The sequence below is a fragment of the Meles meles genome, chromosome 3, assembly GCF_922984935.1.
Source record: "Meles meles chromosome 3, mMelMel3.1 paternal haplotype, whole genome shotgun sequence".
In the NCBI taxonomy this organism is placed as follows: domain Eukaryota; kingdom Metazoa; phylum Chordata; class Mammalia; order Carnivora; family Mustelidae; genus Meles; species Meles meles.
This window is the reverse complement of record NC_060068.1, coordinates 135,760,809-135,785,493: the sequence shown is the minus strand read 5'-3', so window position 1 is coordinate 135,785,493 and position 24,685 is coordinate 135,760,809. Positions and strand designations below refer to the sequence as shown.

At 43.4% G+C, this 24,685-nt stretch overlaps 1 protein-coding gene across 5 annotated transcripts in view; it reads right to left on the bottom strand.

The window, feature by feature from the left end:
- Positions 1 to 2,404: 2,404 nt before the first annotated feature.
- TIMD4 (T cell immunoglobulin and mucin domain containing 4) overlaps positions 2,405 to 24,685 on the bottom strand; it is a 33,151-nt gene continuing 10,870 nt past the window's right edge. For 2 of the 5 annotated variants that reach the window (XM_045998656.1, XM_045998657.1), the window contains exons 6-9: positions 6,492 to 6,538; positions 4,989 to 5,082; positions 3,681 to 3,720; positions 2,405 to 2,560 (exon numbers count right to left, since the gene is read on the bottom strand). In XM_045998656.1, the coding sequence (XP_045854612.1) occupies positions 2,476 to 2,560; positions 3,681 to 3,720; positions 4,989 to 5,082; positions 6,492 to 6,538 (266 nt within the window). In that variant the 3' untranslated portion in view covers positions 2,405 to 2,475. Of the gene's footprint in view, positions 2,561 to 3,680; positions 3,721 to 4,988; positions 5,083 to 6,491; positions 6,539 to 9,206; positions 9,317 to 24,685 lie in introns of those variants that run through there. The other 3 variants (XM_045998658.1, XM_045998660.1, XM_045998659.1) reach the window with 3 other exon arrangements.

Here is a 24,685-nt window from a genome sequence, read left to right as displayed (position 1 = left end):
ATCAGGATCTTTCCTGGACACCCTCCCAGCCCCCACTCCCCACGCAACACCAGTAAAGCATACAGCTGCAGAACAGCACCTTTCCAGCTCAGATGGAAAGTAAACGCATCTTCTGTTTCATGAGCAGCTAGCCCCAGCACGCCCCAAGACCCTCACAACAATACCAGCATTCATCTTACTCCAGCATCCTTCTCTTTGCTGTCCTTTGATGTTCAGAGAGCTGAGAACTCACGATGCTTTTTTTTTTTTTTTTAATGGCGATAACATGTTGACAAATCCAAATGAAATTCTATTTTGAGACCCAGCCTTTTGGTTACAAGTGGCTTCCGCCTTCTGATCTTGCCTTCACCCAGGGAGCTCACTTCTCAACTTTTTGTTTTCTTTGGAGAGACAAAGAGACTCCCCAGCCACCCATTGCTGGATTCCTGTTAACCTTTCATTAAGCCCGCTGACAGCTGGCTCCAGCTCTTCCTGAGTTAGTTCAACACATTCCCATTTAAATGTGTCCCACCTGGCTTCATTAAGGTTCCTGCCAGGTTCTCCACTTGCGGCTTCCTCTGCAAATGCAAATAAGATTCTGAGTAAATAATATGGAGACAAGGGAAGATTGAGCTATAAAGGGGTTGGGATGGGAGAACCATCAAAGCACTCAGGTCACAGTGGATTTGAGCAAACTGAAATCCATTTGGGACCCACGCAGGCCAATACTGCAGTTCTGTATACACTAAATGTTAAACTAAGGCCCTGGTTGTGAAGTACAGGGTAGTGGTTAAGAGTGTGGAGTCCTTCCAGCCTGGTTCAAGGCCCTGGTCTGTCACAGGGGGTTGCTCCATATGACCTTAGGCAAGTTCCTTCACCTCTCTCTGCTTTTGTTTTCTTAACTCCAAAAGCAAGAGTCATAAGCCTGTTTTGCTGGGTTGCTGTGAGGCTTCAGTGAGAAATGGCCTTGAAACACTTGGTCAAGTACCTAGACCATAGCAAATGCTACTTAAGGATTAGATGTTATCTCTGATTTAGCCTAGAAAGGCCAAGGTCAAGGTTGTGGAATTAGTTTGTCATAAATCCTCAAGGTTGGATTGTGGACCCACCATGTAAAAATCAATTGTAAGAACCACATCTCCATCAAAGTCCTTCCTTGTGCAAATGGAAAATCAACACTCATTCCTTTCTGTTGCATTTCCCAGGTATGTTTCCTCTCATTTAAATTTTTAAGCTGTCTAAGGGAAGCGATCCTCTCTCCTGGGCCCTAGATACTCGGAAGTTATTTGTAGGTGGCTACCAATTCATCCTGATTGCATGGAGAGGGAAAGAGGACCAACAGTCTCCTCTGACCAGGAATCTCAGCTTAAGATTTATGTATTTATTAATTCATCATTTGGTAAAACCCACACCCTGCCTCCTGGACTTTGGAGTCTCAGACTGGTTTCCTTGTTCTAGCCTGTCGTCCTGGGTTGCCCAGGACGTTACTCTAAGTTGGAGTGGTAAGACCGTCCAGTGGACACAGACGTGTTCCACTCTGAACAGCGCCGGCACTTCCCTGGCCTCTCTCATCTGCGGTAGCTGCCTGGCCTCAGGCAGAGCCCAGGGGCTTCTTCCACACCGTGGCTAGAAGTTGGGAGACAGGACTCTGATCTGCATTTAGAAAAGGAGATTTCTGCCACAGTGTGGAGAACAAATTGGAGTGGGGAGGACTGAAGACGGCAAGTCCAACCCACGCCAGCTTAAATGAGGGCTCTGACACCCACCTCCACCTGGACTTTTACCTCCTGCTGCAGGAGACTCCTGACTCTGTGCCACCACACCCATCCCCACAGAGCCCTGGTTAAGGGAGAAACTTCTCTCAAAAAAGAAAACGTGAGCCAAAATGATGGTGAAGTTCTATATTGCTTCCAGCATTACGGATGAGACCCAGACCCAGGATTGCTCCGACCATCCCTTGACGGGGGCATGCACTCCGAAAGTTGGGCATAAACAGAGAGATACAAATGCATAGGAGGCAAAGGTAACTAGGGTCAAAAAGGAGCCCGAAATCGTGTCCCAGACGCAAGACAATTTGGAGAGACATGAGGCCCTCTTTCCCATATCTGGATAGCTGCCAGAGAGAAGAGAGATTACACATGTTCTGTATAAACACAATGAGTTCAGCTATGACCCATAAGCAGATGCTATCTGGAGACAGACTTTGTTTTAAATATTTCTAAGTCTCAGAACTGTCCTGATCTCCTTTAGATGTATGTGGTAGTGAGCTCACCACCACCGAAGTTATTCAAGCACAGTCTGGAAGATCACTTAGCATGATGCTACCTGGGAGATTAAAGCACCTTCCACTCGTGAAACTAAAGCAAGACTGGACCAGGACACCGGTGGAATCGATGGGGCTTTAAAAACAAAACAACATAAACAACACATTCTAAGGCTTGTATTGATGATTCCCATGTGATGTCCCCATCCTCCATCCTGAGAAAAAGTGGCACATTAGAGCGTGAAAAGACCGTCTTCGTCTTCTCTTCCACGCTGCATGTCACCAAAGTTGTTTTTACATTCTCCAACATTGTCTAGCCTGCAAGGAGAAAGGGGAGTCTGAGAATGGAAAACGCAATGACCAGAAAGAAATGGACGTTGCTCACCCACAACATAACTAACCACGGTTGTTAGAGTTTTGAAAAGGGCTCAGACTCCGTCCAGTCTAAGCCTCTTTATTCACACATGGGAAAACCGACTCTGTAGGAGATAAAGGGCTTTTGCCAGCCTATTCCAATAAGGGAATTAAACGTTTCTATATTAACAGAATATAAAATCAATATCACAATGTGTATATGACTTTGGGAAGCTGCCTTGCTGAGTCTCAGTTTCCCTACTTGTTAATATTTATTTGGTAACAGATAATTTGGTATTGATGCAATTAAGGGAAGGCTACAGTCTTCAACAGAGTTTACACCACTTCTTTTCAATTCTTTCCCCAAAAGCTATAGAACAGGACAGATGTCCAGAATCTCTTTCCAGAGACGCTTCAAACTATTTAAAACAAAACAAAACTGTTCTGATGGTCTGATATTGGGCAGAGGAACCAAAACCCAAGAATGATACTCTACATGTTTTTCATGTTCCACAGTGCCAACTCTCTTTCTCCATAAACTCCTGTTTAATAATGTCCTTTTAAAATGAATTGCCCAGGGGTGTCTGGGTGGCTCAGTGGGTTGAGCCTCTGCCTCTGGCTCAGGTCATGATCTCAAGGTCCTGGGATCGAGCCCCGCATCGGGCTCTCTGCTGAGCTGGGAGCCTGCTTCCCCCTCTCTCTGCCTGCCTCTCTGCCTACTTGTGATCTCTCTCTCTGTCAAATAAATGAATAAAAATCTTAAAAAAAATAAATAAATGAATTGCCCAGAGTTGAACAAACAATTCGGAGCACAGAGGCATATCACCTTCTTTCTTTTGCACGGCATGCTTCTATTAATGCAACCTGCCTTTGTATTTATATTTAAGAGAAAAATAACAGTGTTAACCAAGACAAAGGTTAATGTGAGTTAAATCCCACATCTTTTTCACCTCTAATGCCACACTTCTCTAACCCTTAATTTAAACAGAACACAAACACAAGTCATTAAACCACTGAGTAGTATCTAATCATTTGTAACAGCTTGTAAAGTCATTACAACAAGCAGTCATGCAAGATGAATTACCTTGTGTGTTTCGAGAAACAACTGGTTTTCATGCCTTTCCCTGAAAAGACAAGGCCATGGGTAAGCAGGGTAGCCGTGCTAGAACATGTGAAATTCTGGGAAAGCCCAAAGCTGCCTTACCAAGAGCAGAGTTGGGCCAAAGGTGAGAATTTAGGGGCTGGTTTTGGCAGACAAAGCCATTCCTTTTACTTCTTTGGGCCCCAAGGCAGTGCCCATCAGTTACGCATCTGTTCTGGCTTTGTTGGCAATAATGTTAAGCTGCTTCATTCTTACGTCTTTGGCCCACCCAGAGTTGAAGCACTCTCTTGAGTTTTAAAACACTTCCTTATGAGACATACTCAGAAATTCCAAAACTGTATGAGGACCAGTGGCCTCTGCCTTTACAAAAGCCTTTGCAGGAAGGCTAATCGCAGGCTTCCTACTGAGTTCTGAATTTCCTTTGTCCATGTTCACTAGGAACAGGTATTGAAACAGGCAAGTTTCACTACTGTTGCGTGAAAGGGCCAAGATGGTTAGCAGTTCTGTTTCCTCATTTACCACCTCAAAACAGTTTCTGTTAATGACTACAGAACAATTTTCCCCCGTTTTACAACAGAACCAGATGTCACATACCTCTACTTTGCATGACAACTATAAACCCTGTTCCATGACTCCTTTTTGCAGTGTGTTAAAACTATTTCTTTGAAGAGGTGGGGTGGGGTGGGCAGGTGAAAGTTCACAGACAGGTGGGGAATCTAATATGACTGTGGACCCCACCCCCTGAGAAGTGCAGATCAGAACATGCAAGTACCTTTGCACAGGATTCCAAGGGAATCCCTTTCCCCTGAGGTCTATCTGTGGAGCCCAGGTAAACAAAGCTTGCTTTAAGGCAAGAAGAAGCCTGAGATCATTCATGGCTTGCTTTCTGGGGCAGTCCTAGCCAGAGCAGCGGGCTGGACCAGGGTTTCCTCCACCCTAAGACAATGATAATAATAGCATTTTTCACTTAAGGCAGTCATGAGGAGGAAAGGAGTTAGACCCATCAGGAAAATAACAGCAGAACTGTCAGTGATTGAGTTTGCAGAAAAGTTCTTGCTTTTCTTTTCCGAAGTATAAACTCCATCAGGAAGATGATACGTGAAGGCTTTAGCATCCGAGGGAGAATAAGTTTCCCTGTTACGGCCCTGACCAGGATGGAGTCAGTGATGGAAACGGGACTCTGGGGGAAGGAGACAGGGGCAGGAAGCAGAATCAGGCCACTCCCACATCCTCCTGGAGGCTCCCCAGTTACGCGAAGGGCACCATCCCACCTGGGCCTGCCCTCCTTACCTTGAAGGAAAAGCGCCAAAAGCAACGCCAACAGTATGAATCCCAGGGAGGGAGCGATGATCATTAGCAGGTCGGAGTTGATGATCATTTTTACCTGGTGAGACACAGCGATGGCGATTGGGCCAGCCCTTTCTGAACATTACCCCTGCATGATTTTCCTGTCCCAATCATACCTTCCACTCGCCAGCAGCTTCACTGCTCCCCCCAACCCCCAACTTTGCCCGATAGGGCTCAAGATCGAGGCAAAGCAACCTTACAAATCAGAATTTAAAAAAAAAAACAAAAAACTTTGCAAATCTGGAACATTTACCCAGACCACCCAATTCTCCTGTCTTCGACATTAGGCATATGGGCTGTGGGGTTCCGGGGTCTGAAGGTAGGAAATCTTCTGCCCAGTCCTGGGCAGCATTCCTCACAGCTGATTTAGACCTCCGGAGGCAATAAGATTCAAGAGAAAAAGGAACTCAATTTCAAATTTTCTACAGTTTGGTTCTCAAAGTACAGCCAGGGGACCCATGAGATCAAAATGATTTTCATGAACATTATTTGCCATTTTCACTGTCATTCTCATGAGATGGACAGTGGGGTCTTCCCCGAGGTGGCTTGACCAGTGATGTGCTGAGGTCATCCTTCCAATGCTAGAATATGTAAGCAGATGCGACATTCTCTCTGCTTCCCACACAGCCTGATAGTCGAGAGATTTGCAGAAACGTAAAACAATGCCACTTCAGGCCATTTTTCTAACATGGTTTCATTGGGGAAAATATAGTTGTATTTCCTGTTATTCATGTTCACGTGTCATGGATTTATTTTGTTATTCTTGCTTTTAAATGAATTCACCAACATCGTTTTCAATGTCCGTTTTAATGTTCATGAGTATAAAGGGGTCCTGACACCAAATCGTTTGAAGAAGGCTGTTCTTCGGGCAGCTCCAAGTTCTGGGGGAGCCATGCCCCCCTGCTGCCCAGGCCACGTCCATTTCCTCACCTGCCTGGCCCTTTCTCGGACACAGCAGCAAGGAGAGCCAGCAATCTCCCTCTCAGGAGGGAGAAGGGAAGGAAGAAAGAAGGGATGTGGGGGGCCTTCCCTTTTCGCTTATAGGTGTCAATTCTGCCTGCAGTTTTTAGTTAAAGCAGCTTGAATCACTTTGGTGACAATAAAAATTAATGAAGGGTACACTCGGCAACTAAGAAGGATACTGGTGGCAAGTGTCTGTCCTGCAGGATGTCACTAATCCTGGGCCACACACGAGGCACACAGGATGATTTTTCTATGTTTTTGTACTTTTTATTTCTTTTTGTTTTTCAAAATGTCTTCACATAGAGAGGTAACGATAGGAACGTGATTTCTGCCAGGAGCACAAGGCACCGGCCTACAAATTGCTTAACTATTTCCCCTACAGTTGCTGCTCAGATGTATCTGCCTCCCTGGTTCATTTCTGCAAACCTCTATTGTGGTTAAAAATCAAAGTCATATGCTTCAAATACTTCTTAAAAACTTTACCTGTTCTGATTCAACTCCATTTTGCACAGGCATTTCTGTCTCCATTTCTGGGAAGGAAGAAGATTGGAGGGGGAATGTTTATATTTCCTCTGGGAGAATAAAATACCACATCCTGCAACAGGCATTTCAAAGCTCATCTGGAATTTCAGTTGACATGTTTAATCTTTTAATCCCATCTTTCCTTTTTCGTATAATTTATTTACAACACATTTGTTCTGAGATGGTTTCATCTGAAGCTCACCCGCTATCCAACATTATCCCCCAGGAACATCTCCATTTTATAGATGGATAGGACGGGGCATTAGGCCAGCAGGCGACTGGGTCTACATTTTCGGCTGGTGCCAACAACGTGTCCGGGCTTTTATCCAGCGAGAAAATGTTCCATCTATCAGTTAACAAATACTTCTGAAGCATTTATCTGCCAGCTTTACTATCACCCTTGTTGACGAAGCTTACAACTTAATGCAGAAAACCAAATTTCAGCAAATAAGGTGAATAGCTGAAAAAAGTGTTATAATTGTGCAACATTCTGGGAATAAAGAGTACAACGGTGCAATGTTCTAGGAATAAATAGTACAATAAGAGTATGATAAATAGATATGTTTAGGGACATACCACAAGGATGGCTGATCTGTTCTGGAGGAACAAGGGTAAATGTCCTTGAGGATGTAAATTTTAAGCTGAGACATGGACTCATTTATTTATAACTGATAGCTGAGTTCAAGAAGCGAGACATACTGTGCTAAGCACTGTTCCAGGCACTAAGAATACTAAGATGAATTCAGCTCCCCCGCCACACACCATGAAATTCACAGTACATTAGCGAAGGCAGACCAGAAGCTCATGTCAGTCTCACAGGTCACTGGTGATGATGGAGTGTGCGAGGTTGCCTCGCAGGCAGAGCGAGGGGCACATAGCCCAACATCATAGCTCAGTGAGAGCTGTTAGAATCAAACTCCTTGAGGACAGTGTCCCTCTCTGCTTCCTCGACAGGGGGACCCTAACACTGCCTGGCACACACTCGGTGCTCAATAAGTGTTTGTTGAACGACTAACATCTGAGCTGAATTAAGATTGTGTTAGAATTAGCAAAGAAAGATGGTAAAGGCCTTTTAGGTAGGGCGGCATCAGCAAAGCCATGGAAGTGTGAACCAGTGTGGTTCCGTGTGGAATGGCAGGCAGCTGGGAAGGCAGAAGATGAGTGGGAGGGGGGAATAGCAGGGATGACCACAGAGACGGGCAGGAACCAGTCAGGGAAGGCCTTTGTTTCATGCTGGTAAGTCTCCGTTTAATTCTGTAAGCAGTGGGAAACCGCAGAAACATTTTAAGCATACTATGGTCCAGTTAAGAGGATAAGGAAATAGCCAAGATGAGAAGATCAATTATCCTCTGATGCCAGGTCTGAAATTCAGAGCTAACAGAAATGAAGGGAGAGAGGTGGATTCTAGAAATGCTTGGAAGGGGGATCAAGAGGATGTGGAAACTGAACATGGGGGTGAAAAAGAACCAAGTCTTAGATAACTCACAGATTCTTTCTCGAGACTCTGGGCCATTGCCCCACTGTCCACCAAGACTGGACACAGCAGAACTGAAGGGTCCGTCCCGGGGAGACAGACGCCAAGCTCAAATTCACAGTCATGGTGTAAGGCGCTGGAGAGACACACACAAACACGAGTCGCCTCACACGCAGTTGATGGATTTGAATCTGAATCGAACTCCGGGGAAGGTTGGAGTTGCAGACACTGATTCGGGAGTCAGCAGTCTCCAGGGAGAAGTTAAAATCCTCTGAATGTATAAGAAATCCAAGGGTCACGTGTTCAGAAAGAGAAGAGCAGGGATCCTGAGAAACCCCAGCTCCTGAAAGGTGGACAGAGAAGGCGGGGAAAAGAGAGAAATAAACAGCAGAGAGCAGCAAGTGAAACCAGGGTCACATAAGCCAGGACAGGGGAAAATGCCTAGAAAGGACATGAAATCATATGGACAATAAAACCTGCCTAAAGAAACAGAACATAACGCCACACATATACGGGGCCTGAGTAAAACAAAAATCAAGGTGAATAATTACTGAAATTGATCATTGTTTCTCCCAAGCTTCTTTGCACTCTAGGTGTGAGAAAAATGTGATGGGTTTTCTAAAGCTCATAATTTGGTACAACAGAGCTTATTTGTTCGATAGGGAAAGTGACTTGTTGAATGCCTACGAGCATAAAACTCTGAGGGGAAAATTCAGCGTGTTTTCATATCCTACAACTCAGTTATTGTTGTTTTTCTCTCTGCTATTATTCCCTAGAGCTGGAAATTACAGGTAAGAATTCGAAACTCCTAGCCCTGTTCTGTCAAAATCCTGTAGTATTACAATCATTTGTGATAGATAAGACCGAAATTGAAACCATCAAAGAGAAAAGCCAGCCTAGGTCAGTTTTGTCAGAGCTAATCTGTATTTTAAATTGGAATTGTCTAATAGGAGAGACATTTTGCAAACACAAACACTGCCAAGGAATACTGAACACTACTTCCTCTCCCCCCCCCTTCCTCCTCTTCCTTTTCATCCTCCTCCTTCTACTCTTTTTTCTCCTCCTCCTCCTCCTCTTCCTCCTCCTTCTCTTCCTCTTTCTCCTGCTCCTGATTTTCTTCCTCCTCCTTCTCTTCATTCACCTTCTCCTTCTCTTCCTCCTCTTCCTCCTCCTCCTCTTCCTCTTCTTCTTCTGAAAATGCCAAAAGCCGGAGTGGGAAGCACTCCAAAGCGACAGTGTTAGACACGGATGAACAGCAAGGAACACGAGTGGATGGCGATGTTTGATCCTTGCAAAACAGCAATGCTGGCAGCTGGAGGGTGGGGTAGACGAGCGAAGACTACTCGTTTCCTGGTCTTGTGTGCTATCTTGGCCCTGACATTCTTAAGACCCTGAACCCTTAAACAAGCACACCCAGGCAAAGGTAGGACTGCCCCATACCCCAAACTTGCACAAAAAGCAATTCTGGGAGAGGGGAACTATGGTAGGTTGAATAGTGTCCTCCTCCAATGCATGAGCACTCAGAACCCCCGACTGTGGACTTTTAGAAATAGGGCATCTTTGCAGATGTAATTAGTTTGAGGATATTGAGATGAAACCATCCTAGATTTAGGATAGGTCCTAAATCCAACGGCAGGCGTCCTTATAAGGAGAAAAGACGCAGAGAAACACACACACAAAGAATGCCACATAAAGACGGGCAGAGATCGAAGGGATATGGTCTCAAGGCCAGGAATCCTGGGGGCACCAGAAGCCAGAAGAGGCAAGGAAGTCTCTTCCCTTAGAGCCTTAAAAGAGAGCATGGCCCCCCTGACACCTCAGTTTTAGGGCTTCTGAGCTCCAGAACTATAAGATAATACATTTGTGTTGTTTCGCACCCCTACGTTCTGGTAAATATTTACAGCATCCCTGGGAAATTCATACAGAGACATAGACTCTGTACAGGCTCATGGTCATTAGGATCTTCCATGGGAACCTCAGCCCTGGGGATGGGCACAAGGAATGTGAGGAAGATTGACCTTTCATTTAAATGTTTTTGTACACTTTGTACCTTCACCATATATATATATGTCTTCTATCTAAAAGAAATTAATTAACATGTAATAACAATAAAGAATCTTCAACTTAACTACACTTTTCCTAGGTCTATGGACTCACCAATACTTCTGATTAATATTAGATTTGCTACAGGGTGAGAATGTATTTACATTAAAAAAAAAAAAAACCCAAATATGGACCCTCTAGGCAGAATTCTCATTGTAAATTAGTAAGTTGGCTTTCTGGTTTAATTTTAGGCTCTTTTTTTTTTAAGATTTTATTTATTCATTTGACAGACAAAGATCACAAGTAGGCAGAGAGGCAGGCAGAGACAGAGGAAGGGAAGCAGGCTCCCCGCTGAGCAGAGAGCCCGATGCAGGGCCTGATCCCAGGACCCTGGAATCATGACCCGAGCCAAAGGCGGAGGCTTTAACCCACTGAGCCACCCAGGTGCCCCTAATTTTAGGCTCTTGATTGAGTTTTTGATAGGCATGGGTACTCGAGCAAAATGGAATTCCTACAAAACTTAACCCCAGACCTTGAGCACTGTGAGGCTGCCCCCGGGCTTCCCCTACCCTTCACTGTCACTGAGTATCTGTATGCCCCACATTTCTCGGCTGGGTGACCTCAGGCATGACATTTCCTCTCTCTGAACCACAGTTTATTCATCTGAAAATGATGGTATTGCACAACTGATCTCCTATGTCCTTTTTATCCTTTCTATTTCTGGATGCCTTTTTACAAAAAATTTGAATGACCCAAGAAAATGATAATTTCACAGTAATTTTTTAAAAAGGATTTGAAGTTATACTTAGTATAGGAAATGAATATGTAAATATTTAAGAAACACATGCATACCTCTTCCTTCACAAAGAAAATTTTAAAATACTGAAAGACTAAATACATCTGACTTTGGGTGGAAATATTATAGGCAATTAAAATTTTCTATCAGTACTCCTGTATTCTTTCTAAATCTTCTCAAATGAGAAAATTTTAACTGTAGGATATATACCATGTGTCAATCACTGAAACTTGGCAAGATGTCTGAGTCAAGAGCCAACTCTTGTAGCATTTCTCTGAACAACTCCACAGTGACCGTCTAAGTGAAACTTTGAAGACTGCTGTTAGAAACCCATTAACTCACAACTAAAGAAGAGCTGGGTGATGCTATTAGTAAAAGACACACCCCTAGATATAAGAGTCTGGCATACAAAGATGTTCAGGATATGTATATACTTTTTTAAAGATTATTTATTTATTTGACAGAGAGAGATCACAAGTAGGCAGAGAGGCAGACAGAGAGAAGGGGGGAAGCAGGGTCCCTGCTGAGCAGAGAGCCCATGCGGGGCTCCATCCCAGGACCCTGAGACCATGACCTGAGCTGAAGGCAGAGGCTTAACCCACTGAGCCACCCAGGCACCCCTGTATATATTTTTTATCTTTTTTTTGGTTGGTTTTAAAGAATGGATGCATGTAAAAACTGGGGGAATCCAAGTAGAGTTTGTAGACTTGTGAACTGTATGGTGCCAATGCCAATTTCCTACTTTAACCACGTGCTATAGTTATGTAAGATGTTGGGGGGAAGCTGGAGGAATGTAAAGGTTTCTCTGTACTATTTTTGCAAGTTTGTGTTGAGCCTAAAATTGTCTCAAAACAAAAAGCTTTTAAAAAGTGGTTTAAATACCAGCATTTCGTATGGTTCAATCTAGTATCTGCATGATACACAGTGGCTTTGCAATAAAGATTTGTTGAACAGGGACGCCTGGGTGGCTCAGTTGGTTAAGCGGCTGCCTTCAGCTCAGGTCATGATCCCGGTGTCCTGGGATCGAGTCCCACATCGGGTTCCTTGCTGGGCGGGGAACCTGCTTCTCCCTCTGCCTCTGCCTACCACTCTGTCTGCCTGTGTTCACTCTCTCTCTCTTTCTCTAACAAATAAATAAATAAAATCTTTAAAAAAAAAAAAAGATTTGTTGAACAAAAATTGTTGAATAAATGTTAAAGCAAGTTTGAAAATGATTTTGTAAAAACTTTTAAATTTTTTGTAAAAAATAATGATAGATGTTACTATGTCATTAGAAAATGATCCAGAGCGCCTGGGTGGCTCAGTCGGTTAAGCATCAAGCTCTTGGTTTCAGTTCAGGTCATGATCTCAGGGTCCTGAAATTGAGCCTCACATTGGACTCCAATCTATGCCTGGAGCCTGCTTTGGATTCTCTCTCTCCCTCTCTCCCTTGGCACCTACCTCTCTCTCTCTCTCTCTCTAAAAATAAATATTGTTTTTTAAAAGAAAAAGAAAATGATCTGAAAGGATATAGCCCATACTATTAGAGCAATTATTTCTTCTTTTTGGTCATTTGGGGTGAGGAGTTGGGGAGAATGTTTGGAATGCAAGGAAATTCACTTTCTACTGTTTTACCGTTTTCTTTTTATAAGCATGTACTTATTTTATAATATAAAAAAATTAAGTGTAAATGTGAAAACAATAACATAAAAACACTCGCTTTACCTTTAAAGAACTTATAATCCAGTAGGGTAGGAAGCTGTATTCAGTCCTGTGCTGGATGAGCCCTGTTGAAAGAGAATCACACTGCCCTTTCTAAAGAATGTGTCCTATGTCTGGGTGGTGTAGATCAAGGGTTGGCAAACTAGAGCCTGAAGGTCAAATCCACTCTGATGCCCATTTTTGTACAGCCTGAGAGCTAAGAATCATTTCCATATTTTTTAGTGGTTGAGAAAAAAACAAAATACGAATAACTCCTAACACAGGCAATTCATATTTCCACGTCCACTGATGAAGTTTTATTGGAGCATGGTGGTATCCATCTGTTCACATTACCTTGGGCTGGTTTTGCACAAAAGGGCCAAGCTGAGTAGTTGAGACCAACAGCATGACTTGTAAGGCCTAAAACAGGTACCGTCTCACCCTATCCTGGAGAAGTTTGCTGACTTCTGGTGTAGTTATCAGAGCATAATTTTAATCTTAAAACCTTCAGACCTTCAGGCCCTAAGGTGATGAGACTTCCCCTTCAAGGTGATTATGCCTAAGTTAGGAGACTTGAACCCACCCACTGAAATAAAACTATGTGCTCTGTGCAGATCTGGAATGGCACTGAATTTTTAGATAAGAAAATCTTTCAAAATCCACTTTGAATATCACCATCCCACTGGGCAGAAATTGGCTTCAAAATTACTTGGTACTCCCTGTCAGAGTCAATTTATTGAGCACTATAGTGTGCCTGACATAGTGATAAGTACTTTATGTAAATGATCTCATTTAATGCTTATCCTATCCATTCTACAGATGTATAAACAGAGGCTGAAAGAGTTTAAATCACTCACGTAAGGTAACACACATAATTAAAAGGAAATTTGAACCCAACTCTGAATGACTCAAAAAATCATGATTATAGCCACTCCGAGAGAAAAGATAAAGAGCATATTAAAATCCTGTTTGAAAATACAGACTCTCTAGCCAGTGGGCTTCATGCCAGAAATCAACCGGAAATAAAAGCGCTCTATCTTCTCCGTGGGTACATTTAAAACCGATATTACATATTTTGACTCACCATTCAATTCATAGACACAAGGACTTAACTGTCTCTACTTTTAAAACAAATTTAGTTCTGATATAAGTTCAACTCAATGATACAATCTTAACACAATCATAGAATCTTTAAAAGTGACAACCTGAGGTCTTCGGGGGTTCTTTCATGGCAGGATCTGGCTTATGCTGCCCCTCTCTGGACGACTGGTGGTATGGTCTTAAATAATCCAAAGGAAAGAAAAAAGATGCCCAAAACCATAGGAGTATTTTAGACTTGAAAAGTTATCTCCTCTGATACCCCCCTTTTTTATCATCACCAAGAGAAAAATTAAAATCTAGAGGAAGTTTCATTTACTCAAGATTTCACACCAATGAGTAACAAAGGAAATGACTAGAACCCATATTTTCTGAACTTGCCTGGCAGCACTCATGCAGATCTGGAATTTCCAAAAGTCTTTTGAAAATAGAAGTGCACATTTATTGACTTCACAGACCTCCCTTAAAGTTCAGAGACCGCTGAATGTTTTTAATATGAGCAATGATCAAAAAGAGCACTATGTACTTAAATAAATCAATCATTATCTCCGAGAGTCAGATGTTCTTTAGTGCCGGGGCAAAATTGGGTGAGGACCTTTCTTTTTTTTTTTTTTCACTTCTGGAAGGGAACAGAGACCAAAATGTTTTGGTACCCAATGTGGTTCCTAAAGCAGAAGGAATGGTAAGATGACTTCACTTTTTATGCTGATGAGATAACAGAAGGAAACCAGGGACTGTAGAACAGCACTATTTAAGACTCACTGACCCTGGGTGGCTCAGTGGGTTTGGCCTCTGCCTTAGGCTCAGGTCGTGGTCCCAGGGTTCTGGGATCAAGCCCCACATTGGGCTCTCGGATCTCTGCTTTCCTCTCTTTCTCTGCCTGCCTCTCTGCCTCCTTGTGATCTCTTTCTCTCTGTTGAGTGAATAGAAAAAAAAAAAAAAAAAAAAAGACTCACGGAGTTCCAAACTTGGCCTCAAGATTTGACTGCCTCTAAGGATTCCCCACCAACAAAAACGTCATCATTGTGAGAACCCAGAACTGTCACCTCAGGCTTCTGCTCTCTCATGCCAATACCTGAGGGTCTCACTGAGGCATAGATAAGACCCCATCCCTAATCTTTCCCCCACGGAATCCTCTCTGAGGGGCAATGTCTGTATGGCTCTTCCTACACCCAGATGATCAATAAATCTTGATTGAGGAAGATCACAAAGTCCTCATTTTACCAAGAAACCTCAGAAGTCTTAACAACAACAAGAACAATAATAAACAGACACCATATACCAAGCACTAAAGCGTAGTACATGCCAGGCACAATGAGAAGGACTTCCATGTTTGATCTCAAAAAATGCTCTGCAGGAAATTCCATTATTGTGCTCACTGCACTGTGAGAATCCTGTGACCTACAGATGTCAGGTGACTTGCTCAAGTCACATACTAGGAGAGGAAAGAGCAAATCTCAGAGCCAGGGTTATCTACCTGCAGAGCCCAAGCTCTTATCCTCTGAGCTCTACAGCCTTTGGAAAACATGGCAAGCACTCACACACACGTGCTATGGAAAGATCAGTACTGGAGAGTGAATGATCTTGCTACTTGGTAGCGATCCATTTGGAATCTAATCTTTGGCTGCTTTGGTGGGTGCAGTTTCTGGAAAGGAGATTCTAACTATTATTGTTGGTGGTGATGATGATGAGCACAAGGTAAGCAGCTCGAAGTGCACAAAACGCTTTCACATATATTATCACTTTTGAACTTCAACATAATCTACTGATGGAACCCTCGGGTGGTTCAGTTGGTTAAGCATCTACCTTCAGCTCAGGTCATGATCTCAGGGTCCTGGGATCGAGCCCCACATCAGGCTCTCTGCTCAGTGGGGAGCCTGCTTCTCTCTCTCTCTCTGCTATTCCTCCTGATCATGCTTTCTCTCTCTCAAATAAATAAATGAAGTCTTTTTTAAAAGTATTTTTAAAAAAATAAATCTGCTGAGGTAAGTAAACTTGGACAGAATTATTGCAAGAGGAGGAACCTGAAACTCAGGTCCTACATCTTGCCCAAGCCTGCATAGCTAGTAACAATTGCTAGTAAATGGTAAAGCTCTGCTCAGTGGCATCATAACCAGCTAGGTTTACCTGAGGCATGGTTATTGTTGATTGAAAACTTCCCAGTTATATCTGCTTCCACACTCCACATCTGCCCCTTGCCCTCCCACCCCACCCGGCGCTGTGCTTCTGAGCATCCCAGGGTTCAACAGGCTGCCAAGGCTGGGACTCTTGCCAAAGGGTATTGGTACCTTTAGCCAATGACTTGATCACAGTGGGAGAACAGATGCTTCACCTCCTCCTAGATCTTGCTGAGGTTTGCATTTATCCTACCCACTGGGAGACCAGAGATCTCTCCAGTGCCTAGCTCCGTGTCAGAGGAACATTCTGGTCTGCAGAGTGTCATCCAGCTCACTTGGTTTTCCAGTAACAAGGACCCATCTTAGGGCCGACTCCAGGTTCTGTTTCAGTGGCTGGCACCTTCTTTCTATTTCATTCTGTTTGCTTTCCATGGCCATACCTCTCTTAATGCTTGGCAACCTTCTTTGTTCTTATTTGGTTGACCTTTCTGAAGGTGAGCAGTTAGATGTTAGAATTACACAGATTCGATCCCAACTTTATTAATGAAAAAATATCATTTGTACAGTTGGTAGAATAGAAATACTATTGTGAGAAGAATCATGAGAATCCATGCTTTGTCCTTTGCCTTTATCCCCAGACTGCCGGCCTACCAGCTGATTCGAGCCTGTGAACAGCGTGGCCATGAGCGATAAAACAAATCGGCTAATGCCTCGCAAAAAATGTTGACTTTGAAATCAACTGCATCCAATTTCTTTCCTCCTAACAACGACATTTGTGAGTGAAAATGAGCTTTGCTTCATTCCCCTACCTTCCTCTGTTCCTTCTGCTGCACTTGGACTGAAAATGGTAATCCCCCTACAATTTCTTTGTGTCCTTGACCAACTGAGGACCCAGAAAAATGTCAAGTTTTGACACGGTTCGATTTTGTCTTTAATAAAATAGCACAGTGTAGGGGAAAGAGCTCTGGTTTGAAAGCCAGAAAAGAGTCTACCTGGGGCCTTGTTCCCACTTCTCTTTGAACTTTTTTATGCCTCTCTGCCTCAGTTTCCTTCTATATAGAACAAGGAGTGTGCACTATACCAGCAAATCCTAAATGCCTTTTTGGGGCCAGGGATGGGCTAACTTCAAAACAGTCTCCTGAAGAAGTTTGTTAAGCAATTTCTTGGACTCACACCCAGAGGTCATAATTCTGCAAGTCTTGGGTAGACCAGAGCAATCCATGTTTTTACTAAGTACCCTGTGTTTCCAGGCCATGGCCAAGTCTAGTAAACATGGACTGGATGACAAAAAAGTTGAAAGTCTCGGTTCCTCAGTGTTCTCCTGTTCCCCTGGGAAGTCAACATGAGATCAGATGGCTCCACACCTTCATTTATTCTAGCCTCGTTCCCTTTTCTCTTCCCTCCATTTCTAGACCAAATCCTACCTCCCCTTCTCCTACACCAGGACCACCCTTGCTCTATTCACTCTCCCCTTTTTCTACATAATTCATCCTCAAACCCCTTGAAAGAACACCTAACATTCATTTCTTAACAGTTTGTACTTAGTCTTTAACATCTTGGACATCAGGAACTCCACCCATAGAGTGAATGCTGTTCTCCTAACAGTCCCCCTGTCACAGTCCACAGCCACCTAAGTGCTCATCCTGTTTGACAGGCATTCTGAATTTCCTAACATTCGACTACTCCCTCCTTTACCCGTGTCAGCCCAGCCCTCTCCGCACTCCTGCTCTCCTGGATCCCTTCCTACTTTTGCTGTCTCCCTCCCTGCCTCCTCTCCCAGTGTGGTTGTTATTTTATGAGCTTCTGCCTCTTCATTTCCCTCTTCATCTCACACAGTATCTTTAGGTGATTCCGCAGGAGCTGCAGTTATCCCTGTGCTAACGAGACAATATAATAAAGTGTTTAAGAGCTCAGTTTCAAGAGCCAAGAGACCCAGGCTCAAACTCTGGAAAAAATTTTTTAAAGCTTATTTTATTTATTTGGGGGGTTAGAAGAGGGGTAGAGGGAGAGGGAGAGAACCAGACTCCCCAATGAGTGAGCGTGGAGCCTGACCAGGGCTTGATTCTAGGACCCTGAGTTCAGGACCTGAGAGGAAATCAAGAGTCGGACACTTGACTGACTGAGCCACCCGAGCTTCCCCTGGCAAATTTCTTAACATCTCCAGACTTGAGTCACTTTCCTTTATAATGGACATAATAATAGAATTTTTCTCACAGATCCAGACAATGCTTCACGATAAGACAATGTACCCAGGCTTGGTATATAATAAGCATTCAGTAAGTATCATTTACTATCAGTGTTTCCCCAAATTATACCTACAGCCCTGAACTGTCCCTTATGAGATAATATGTATAAAAGCATTGCTTAAGTAGCAAGTTCCTGTTCAGCAATTATGTGAATCACAGGAATTATTATTTTTTTTTAGATTTTTTTTTTAATTTATTTATTTGACAGATCACAGGCAGGCAGAGAGAGAGGAGGAAGCAGGCTCCCCGCTGAGCAGAGAGTCCCACGCGGGGCTCGATCCCAGGACCCTGAGATCATGACCTGAGCTGAAGGCAGAGGCTTAACCCACTGAGCCACCCAGGTGCCCCAGGAATTATTATTTGATCAGAGGTAAGTGCCAATCATCAAAGACCCCCATCCCCACCCCATCTTTAAGTCAGCCCAGCCCCACATTTCCAAGGGACTCTTTGAACTCCAGCTCTCCCAAACAGATTTCACTCTTTCTCCTGGGGTTCCTTACTAGTTAACCTGTCACATCGATCTAATCTCCCGAGTACAGAGAATCCATCATCCTTCATTCTTATTTCGGTTACCAAAACCTCTCGATCTCAACTCTGGAGTGACTCTGACTCTGTCGCCTTTCATAGCTACTGCTGCCATCATTCTAGTCTAGCCAGAATCCCTGGCCTGAATTATTGCAGGAGCCTCCTGGGTAGTCTCTCCACCCCCAGGCTTGCTCTCGCTCATATACCTTCCACACTCTAACCAGAGCAATGCCGCCTAAAACAGAATTAGAAATGTCATTCCCTACCCAGAAAACATGAATTGTTCCTTATCATCCTGGAATAAAAATCTAAATTCTTCAGCCTATCAATCAAGTCCTTTAAGAACCTAGACCATACCTTGCTTCCTGTCTCCACTAGATTAAACTAGACTATTAGACAATCTCCAAAGATTTCCTGCTCTTAACAAGTCCCCATCTCTTTGCTCATGCTATCCTACCTGCCTGTTCACCCTTCCCTGCACAAAGAAATGTTCTCATCCAAGGAGGAAAACTTTCCATACTTCTATCCCCAAACAAAACCCACTGGGTGATTGTTTGCTATGCACAGCCTGTCCCTCCCACTAAAGTTTGACCCCTGTGGAGCAGATGTCACAACTCTTTTATTGCTGTGCCATGTATAGAGAGGCCGCTCAGTCAGCCATGTTTAATTAATGACAGATTTGAAAGGCTTTTACCAAAAATCATGTTACCTGTTTCCATGTATCCAAACCAAATGCCAAGATAAAGACAGAAAATCTCACATCCAACCACTTTGTCCTCTGAGAACCCTTTGACTCCATGGAAAGGTCAGTTTGCCCTGGAGCGTGAAGCTTGGGATGACTTTGTAAAATGGAAAGGTACGGGAATAGAACAGATCTTTCTAAAAGCATTGCCTCCCCATTCTCTCACCATCCTACCCTGGGACCAAAATAAAACAACAACAACAACAACAACAACAAAAAGCAAAACAAAAAACACTATAAAACTCTTAAGAGAGGGAAAATATTATTTATCAAAGCATGTTCATAGGGTGCCTGGGTGGCTCAGTTGTTAAGCGTCTGCCTTCAGCTCAGATCATGATCCTAGAGTCCTGGGATCAAGCCCCACATCAGGCTCCTTGCTCAGTGGGAAGCCTACTTCTCCCTCTCCCACTCCTTCTCCCTTCTCCTCCTTCTTGCATCCCCTACTTCTCTGTCTCTTTCTCTGTCAAGTAAATAAATAAATTCTTTTTTAAAAAAAGCATGTTCTTTTATTTTCTAATTTTATTGGATTGATAGCAAAGTCCTCATGCATATATAGGTGCCTTACATTTGAAACGTTTCTGCAGCTTTGACTTCATGCTGGTGATGAGTATAATGCTCCATCTAGGGGCTGAGAAAAAGTGAATCCTAATACTTTAGGAGCAAAAATGAAATCTCCCCTTGGGGAAGCTCCATTGAGAGACAGTGGCTGCTAGTCCTCGAACAAAGGCCAACTATACATGGAATCAGGAGAACTGGCCGCTGGTCTCATCTCTCTTCCCAAGTCACTGCAAAGCCTCTCAACTCACAAGCCTTTTCTAGGTTTTAGTTTCCCATCTTCTCAGTTTTCTGGTTTTCCATAGAAAACACCCCTCCCCAGGAGTTCATGAACACAAGTTTAAAACCCTTGAAACCTGGGTGTGAGTCTCAGCTCTTCCCCTGTCTAACCATGTGATCTTGGGCAGGTCATTCCACATCTCTGAGCATCATTTCTAGGCAGCCTTAGAGTGGACGCGAGGATTTGCCAGCCTGGGTAAGGCCTCTTCCGATGATGTCTGCAGCAAATGCCGTAGAAGTGGAGGGGGCGCTGAAATGGGGGATACATCCCTGGAGTTGTCTTATAAAAGGTATAACGTGAATCTGGAAGCTCTTCCATGACACACTCAACTACAGCTCTTTTTCCAGCACGACTCGGTTTCCAAGCCTACATTATAGAGTGGAGTCTCCCTATCCTGAGCAATATGAGAGGGACAAAAGTCAAGGGGCAGAAGATGAAGAGTGTCCAGAAGCAGGGATGAAACCAATAATTGGGAAATCTGAGGGCCCAGGTGAAGGGACTCAGTGAAGAACTTTCAGAATCTCAGATTTCCTCCATCGGTGAGTAGAGAATGACTACTTGATATTCTAAAAGCTTTTCTAACTTCCCCAAGTTTGTAATTTTGTCACTCATTGGCTATTTCCCTGGTATGGTTAGCAGTTAAAAAAAAAAAAAAAAACCCTTAAACCAAAAAGTGTCTGTGTACTTATAAGGAACAGCAAGCCAGCTGGGAGCTGGTGGCAGCGACCTCTTGTCACCTGTTGGAGTGGCCTACAGAGGAAGGTGTGAGAGTAGGAAAAGCAAAAGAGGTGGAAAGAAAAGAGCAAATAGGTGTCTGGCAGGACGACTGTCATTTACTAGCCACTAGTCTGTCTCGTGCATTTCTTCACTGAACATTCATGTGAACTAAGCATTCCTATTATCTTCATTATACATTTTGAGGAAACTGAGATTTAGGAAAGGATAGAACAAGTAATTCACCTGAGGTTTTGGAAAAACAAACCAAAACAAACCAAAACCCCCAAACAGCACCTCCATACACACACAAAATGGCAGAGCTGAGATAGAAGCCTGAGACTTGAGACCATGTGGTGAGCTCTCAGTTCCCACTCAATGCTACCTGGGAGACAGTGAGGGGGAAAGACTAGGAAGAAAGGATCAGAGATGTTACTGAGGCAGTAGAAGTACCAGAGGCATAATCAACAGAAGACTTGATCCCAGGCTAAGTGATGACAGCTTCAGGGTCCCTCCCCAGTTAGAGACTAGATCTAATGGAACAATCTGGGACCATTTCACACATTCCTGCTGCCAAGAAAGCAATGAAATTAACCCACAGGCTGGACAGAATGATCTGAGTTCCTAAGCACCTGGAGGGGTCAGAGCTTATATTCCTCGAACAGACTCTCTTGAGCTGAGGGGAGACACCTATGAGTGTTTTTATTGTTGCTGTTTGTGTTTGAATTATGGTTCCAAACCATCTGGAGCTTTGCAGCATTCCTGGAGAATCTCAAGAAATGCCCTAGACTTTTCTCTCTGAAAAACAATGTGTGTGCACATATACACACAGAATGATATATATAATTTCACGGGGTTCATACCCTCTATCCCATCCATAGACGCTCCACCCAGGAGCCCATGGACATAGTTTAAAATCTCTGAGGTCTAGGTGTGAGTCCCAGCTCTCCCTCTCCCAGCTGTGTGATCATGGGCAAGTCACTCCACATCTCTGAATTCCATTCTAGGGAGCCATGGAGTGAGGATGAAGAATTGTCACTCTGGGTAATGCTAATTTTAGGGAATAATAATTTTGACCAGATCTTCTTGAAGGATTTAAGCCAGCCTGCATTTATGGAAGGCTTGCCATCCAAAATTACATGAAGAAATGGGGGGAGCGGGCAGGGATATTTAACCAAGGGAAAAAACCCACAGAAACATGTGGGCCCCGAAATGAGTTGAAACCATTTTCATGGGGATGAAGAAGTAGGATTCATTCTGAATTATTCTGTAAGTGGCTCCAGCGGAGGGTACTGGGTGGGGCGTGGTGGAGAGGGAAGCCGCTCAGCATGGTGTCAGAGTGGCATCACAGTTGAACAGACACAGGTTACACTGAGGCTGTCATTTTAAGTGAATAGCCATCATGGGCTCTGAAACGGAGGGACAATTGTACCCATCTCCTAGGATGACCTGTGAAAAGTCAGCTGAAGTAATGCGCTTAACCCGTACCGTGTTAAAACAGAGACTTCGGTGGATGGATGGCAGCTTCTCTAATAATGTCTCTGACCCTCCATTTCTTTGTCTGGAAAAGGGGGATATTTTCTGTACCCGATCAGAAGGTCACTGTGAGATTTAAATCAGAAAATGCACACAAAACACCCTACCTACAGTGCCTGATACATCATTGAGTCCTCAGCAGGTGGGATGTGCAATGATGATGACAAAGTTTTCATGACAAAAATTGATAGGAAGAGAGGACGGTAAAGGAAATGAGCATAACTTTTTATTTCAAAATGGAAGGGGAGGCAAAGATAAATAAATAAATGTATGTATATATATATATGTATATGTATGTATGTGTGTGTGTATGTATGTGTGTGTGTGTGTTTGTATGCATATGCAAGAACTCAGAGCTAGACTTCCTGCATCTGCACCTGAGAGTAGTGTGGCTTGGGAAAGTTGCACAAAATAGGGATATGAACATCAGCTAAAAAGGAATTGAATGAAGCGACCCATGAGAAGAGTTTGGCTCCACACCACCACGTAAAACGTGTTCAATAAATCCTGGTTTCTTCCATAACAACTAAAGGTAACACAGAGATAGACCTTCTTAGAACAAGCTCCTCTTCAGCAGTGTAGGCGAGTGTTCTCTCTCCTCCAGGATTTAGCAAGGAAGAGAGAAATGAAATTACCAGGGATAATACAGAAGAGGGTAAAACATCAAGATGACCCCTTGTTCCCTTGCAATTCAGTGTAAGATAGTCTGAGTTTAAATGGAATGAATGATAACATTTTGAAAAGTCCTTGCCTACCCTCCATGATTTTTCTAGTTGCTACCTTCCCTTCTGCCAGAAAATAGTCCCCCCGCCTTTACCCCATGCCATGGACAAAGAAGGTTTGGAACTTAGGCATCTAGCTTCCCTTCATTTCACAACTAGTCCAGATTTTCTGTCTTGCCGCTGGACAAGGTAGCACATGCCAGAGCTTTTCAACATGAGATCAGCATTGCATTTCATCTCGATTTATAGTCTTCTTTCAAAACGTATCCCCCCCCCACTCACTCTTGTCTGTCCCCTCCAATTGCGTTTTCTGAACCTTTGCAAGTGATGTCCCATTGCCTCCTTCACAGAGCTAAAGAACTATCATTTTCTGGCTAGTAAACATATAGAAAGATGCTCAAACTCTTTGTGAATCAGAACAGCAAAAGCATAAGATGACGTTTTTTCTTTGGGAGATTAAAAAAAATTAAATAAATGGTCATATCAAGGGTAGGAAGGATGTAGGAGGACAGACACTCTCTGGATGGGAAAATAAATTGGCAAGCCCTTTCCGGAAGACAATTTTGCAATGGCTATTGAATTTAAAAGTGGACATTTCTTTCAGCCTAGCATTTCTCCCTCTGGTCACCCCCCTAGTGAGAGAAACACCGGCATAGACACTTGAGGCAACTCTCACATACAAGGATGACCCCTGCAAACTACTTATGGTAATGAGCTATTTGAACGATCTCAATGTCCCTTAGTGGGCAATGATACTATAAGTGTCCATAGTATAAAATACCATACAGAAATTTAACACAGTGAAGCAAATCTACATGGACTGGAGAAGAAAGTGGTCCAATATATAACATCAAATGAATAAAACAAAATGCGGAAGGCTGCATACACTAGGACAGAATTTTTTTAAAAATCCACACAAAACAAAGCTGAATTTTTTCTATATCTATACACACACATAAACAAATAGAAAAAGATCTGAAGAATGCTCATTTTCTTTTTTTTTAATTTTTTTAAATTTTATTTATTTGACAGACAGAGATCTCAAGTAGTTGGAGAGGCAGGCAGAGAGAAAGAGAGGAGGAAGCAGGCTTCCCGCTGAGCAGAGAGGCCGATGTGGGGCTTGATCCCAGGACCCTGGGACCATGACCTGAGCCGAAGGCAGAGGCCTAACCCACTGAGCCACCCAGGTGCCCCAAGAATGCTCATTTTCAACTAATAGCAATGATTATCTCAGAGGAAAGGCTGGGATTCAAGACAGGGAGTCAAAGAGAATTGTTTTCTCCTCTTTTTATGTCTCCCTAACAAAAATACATTAGTGCAGTATTTGGGCAATCTACCGTAAATTACTAATATTTTTTTTTAATGAATGAGTGATTTTTCTCACACTTCTACCTTCAAGACAGAAGCAGCTAAGGAAGAAGGAGAATCCCAACAAAGCAGTTTCAGAAATGAGGCAGAGGAGGGAAGAAGCTAGCTCAGGAAATGTTAGCACATTTCACTTTCATCCTAGCTTGTGGGAAGACAGAGGATGTGACCACAGTGGAACCAAAAGAGCTGAATCCCAAGAAAAGCAGGCAGATGACAGATCCGATTGTTCCCACGGCCAAAGACAAAACCACGCAGGAGC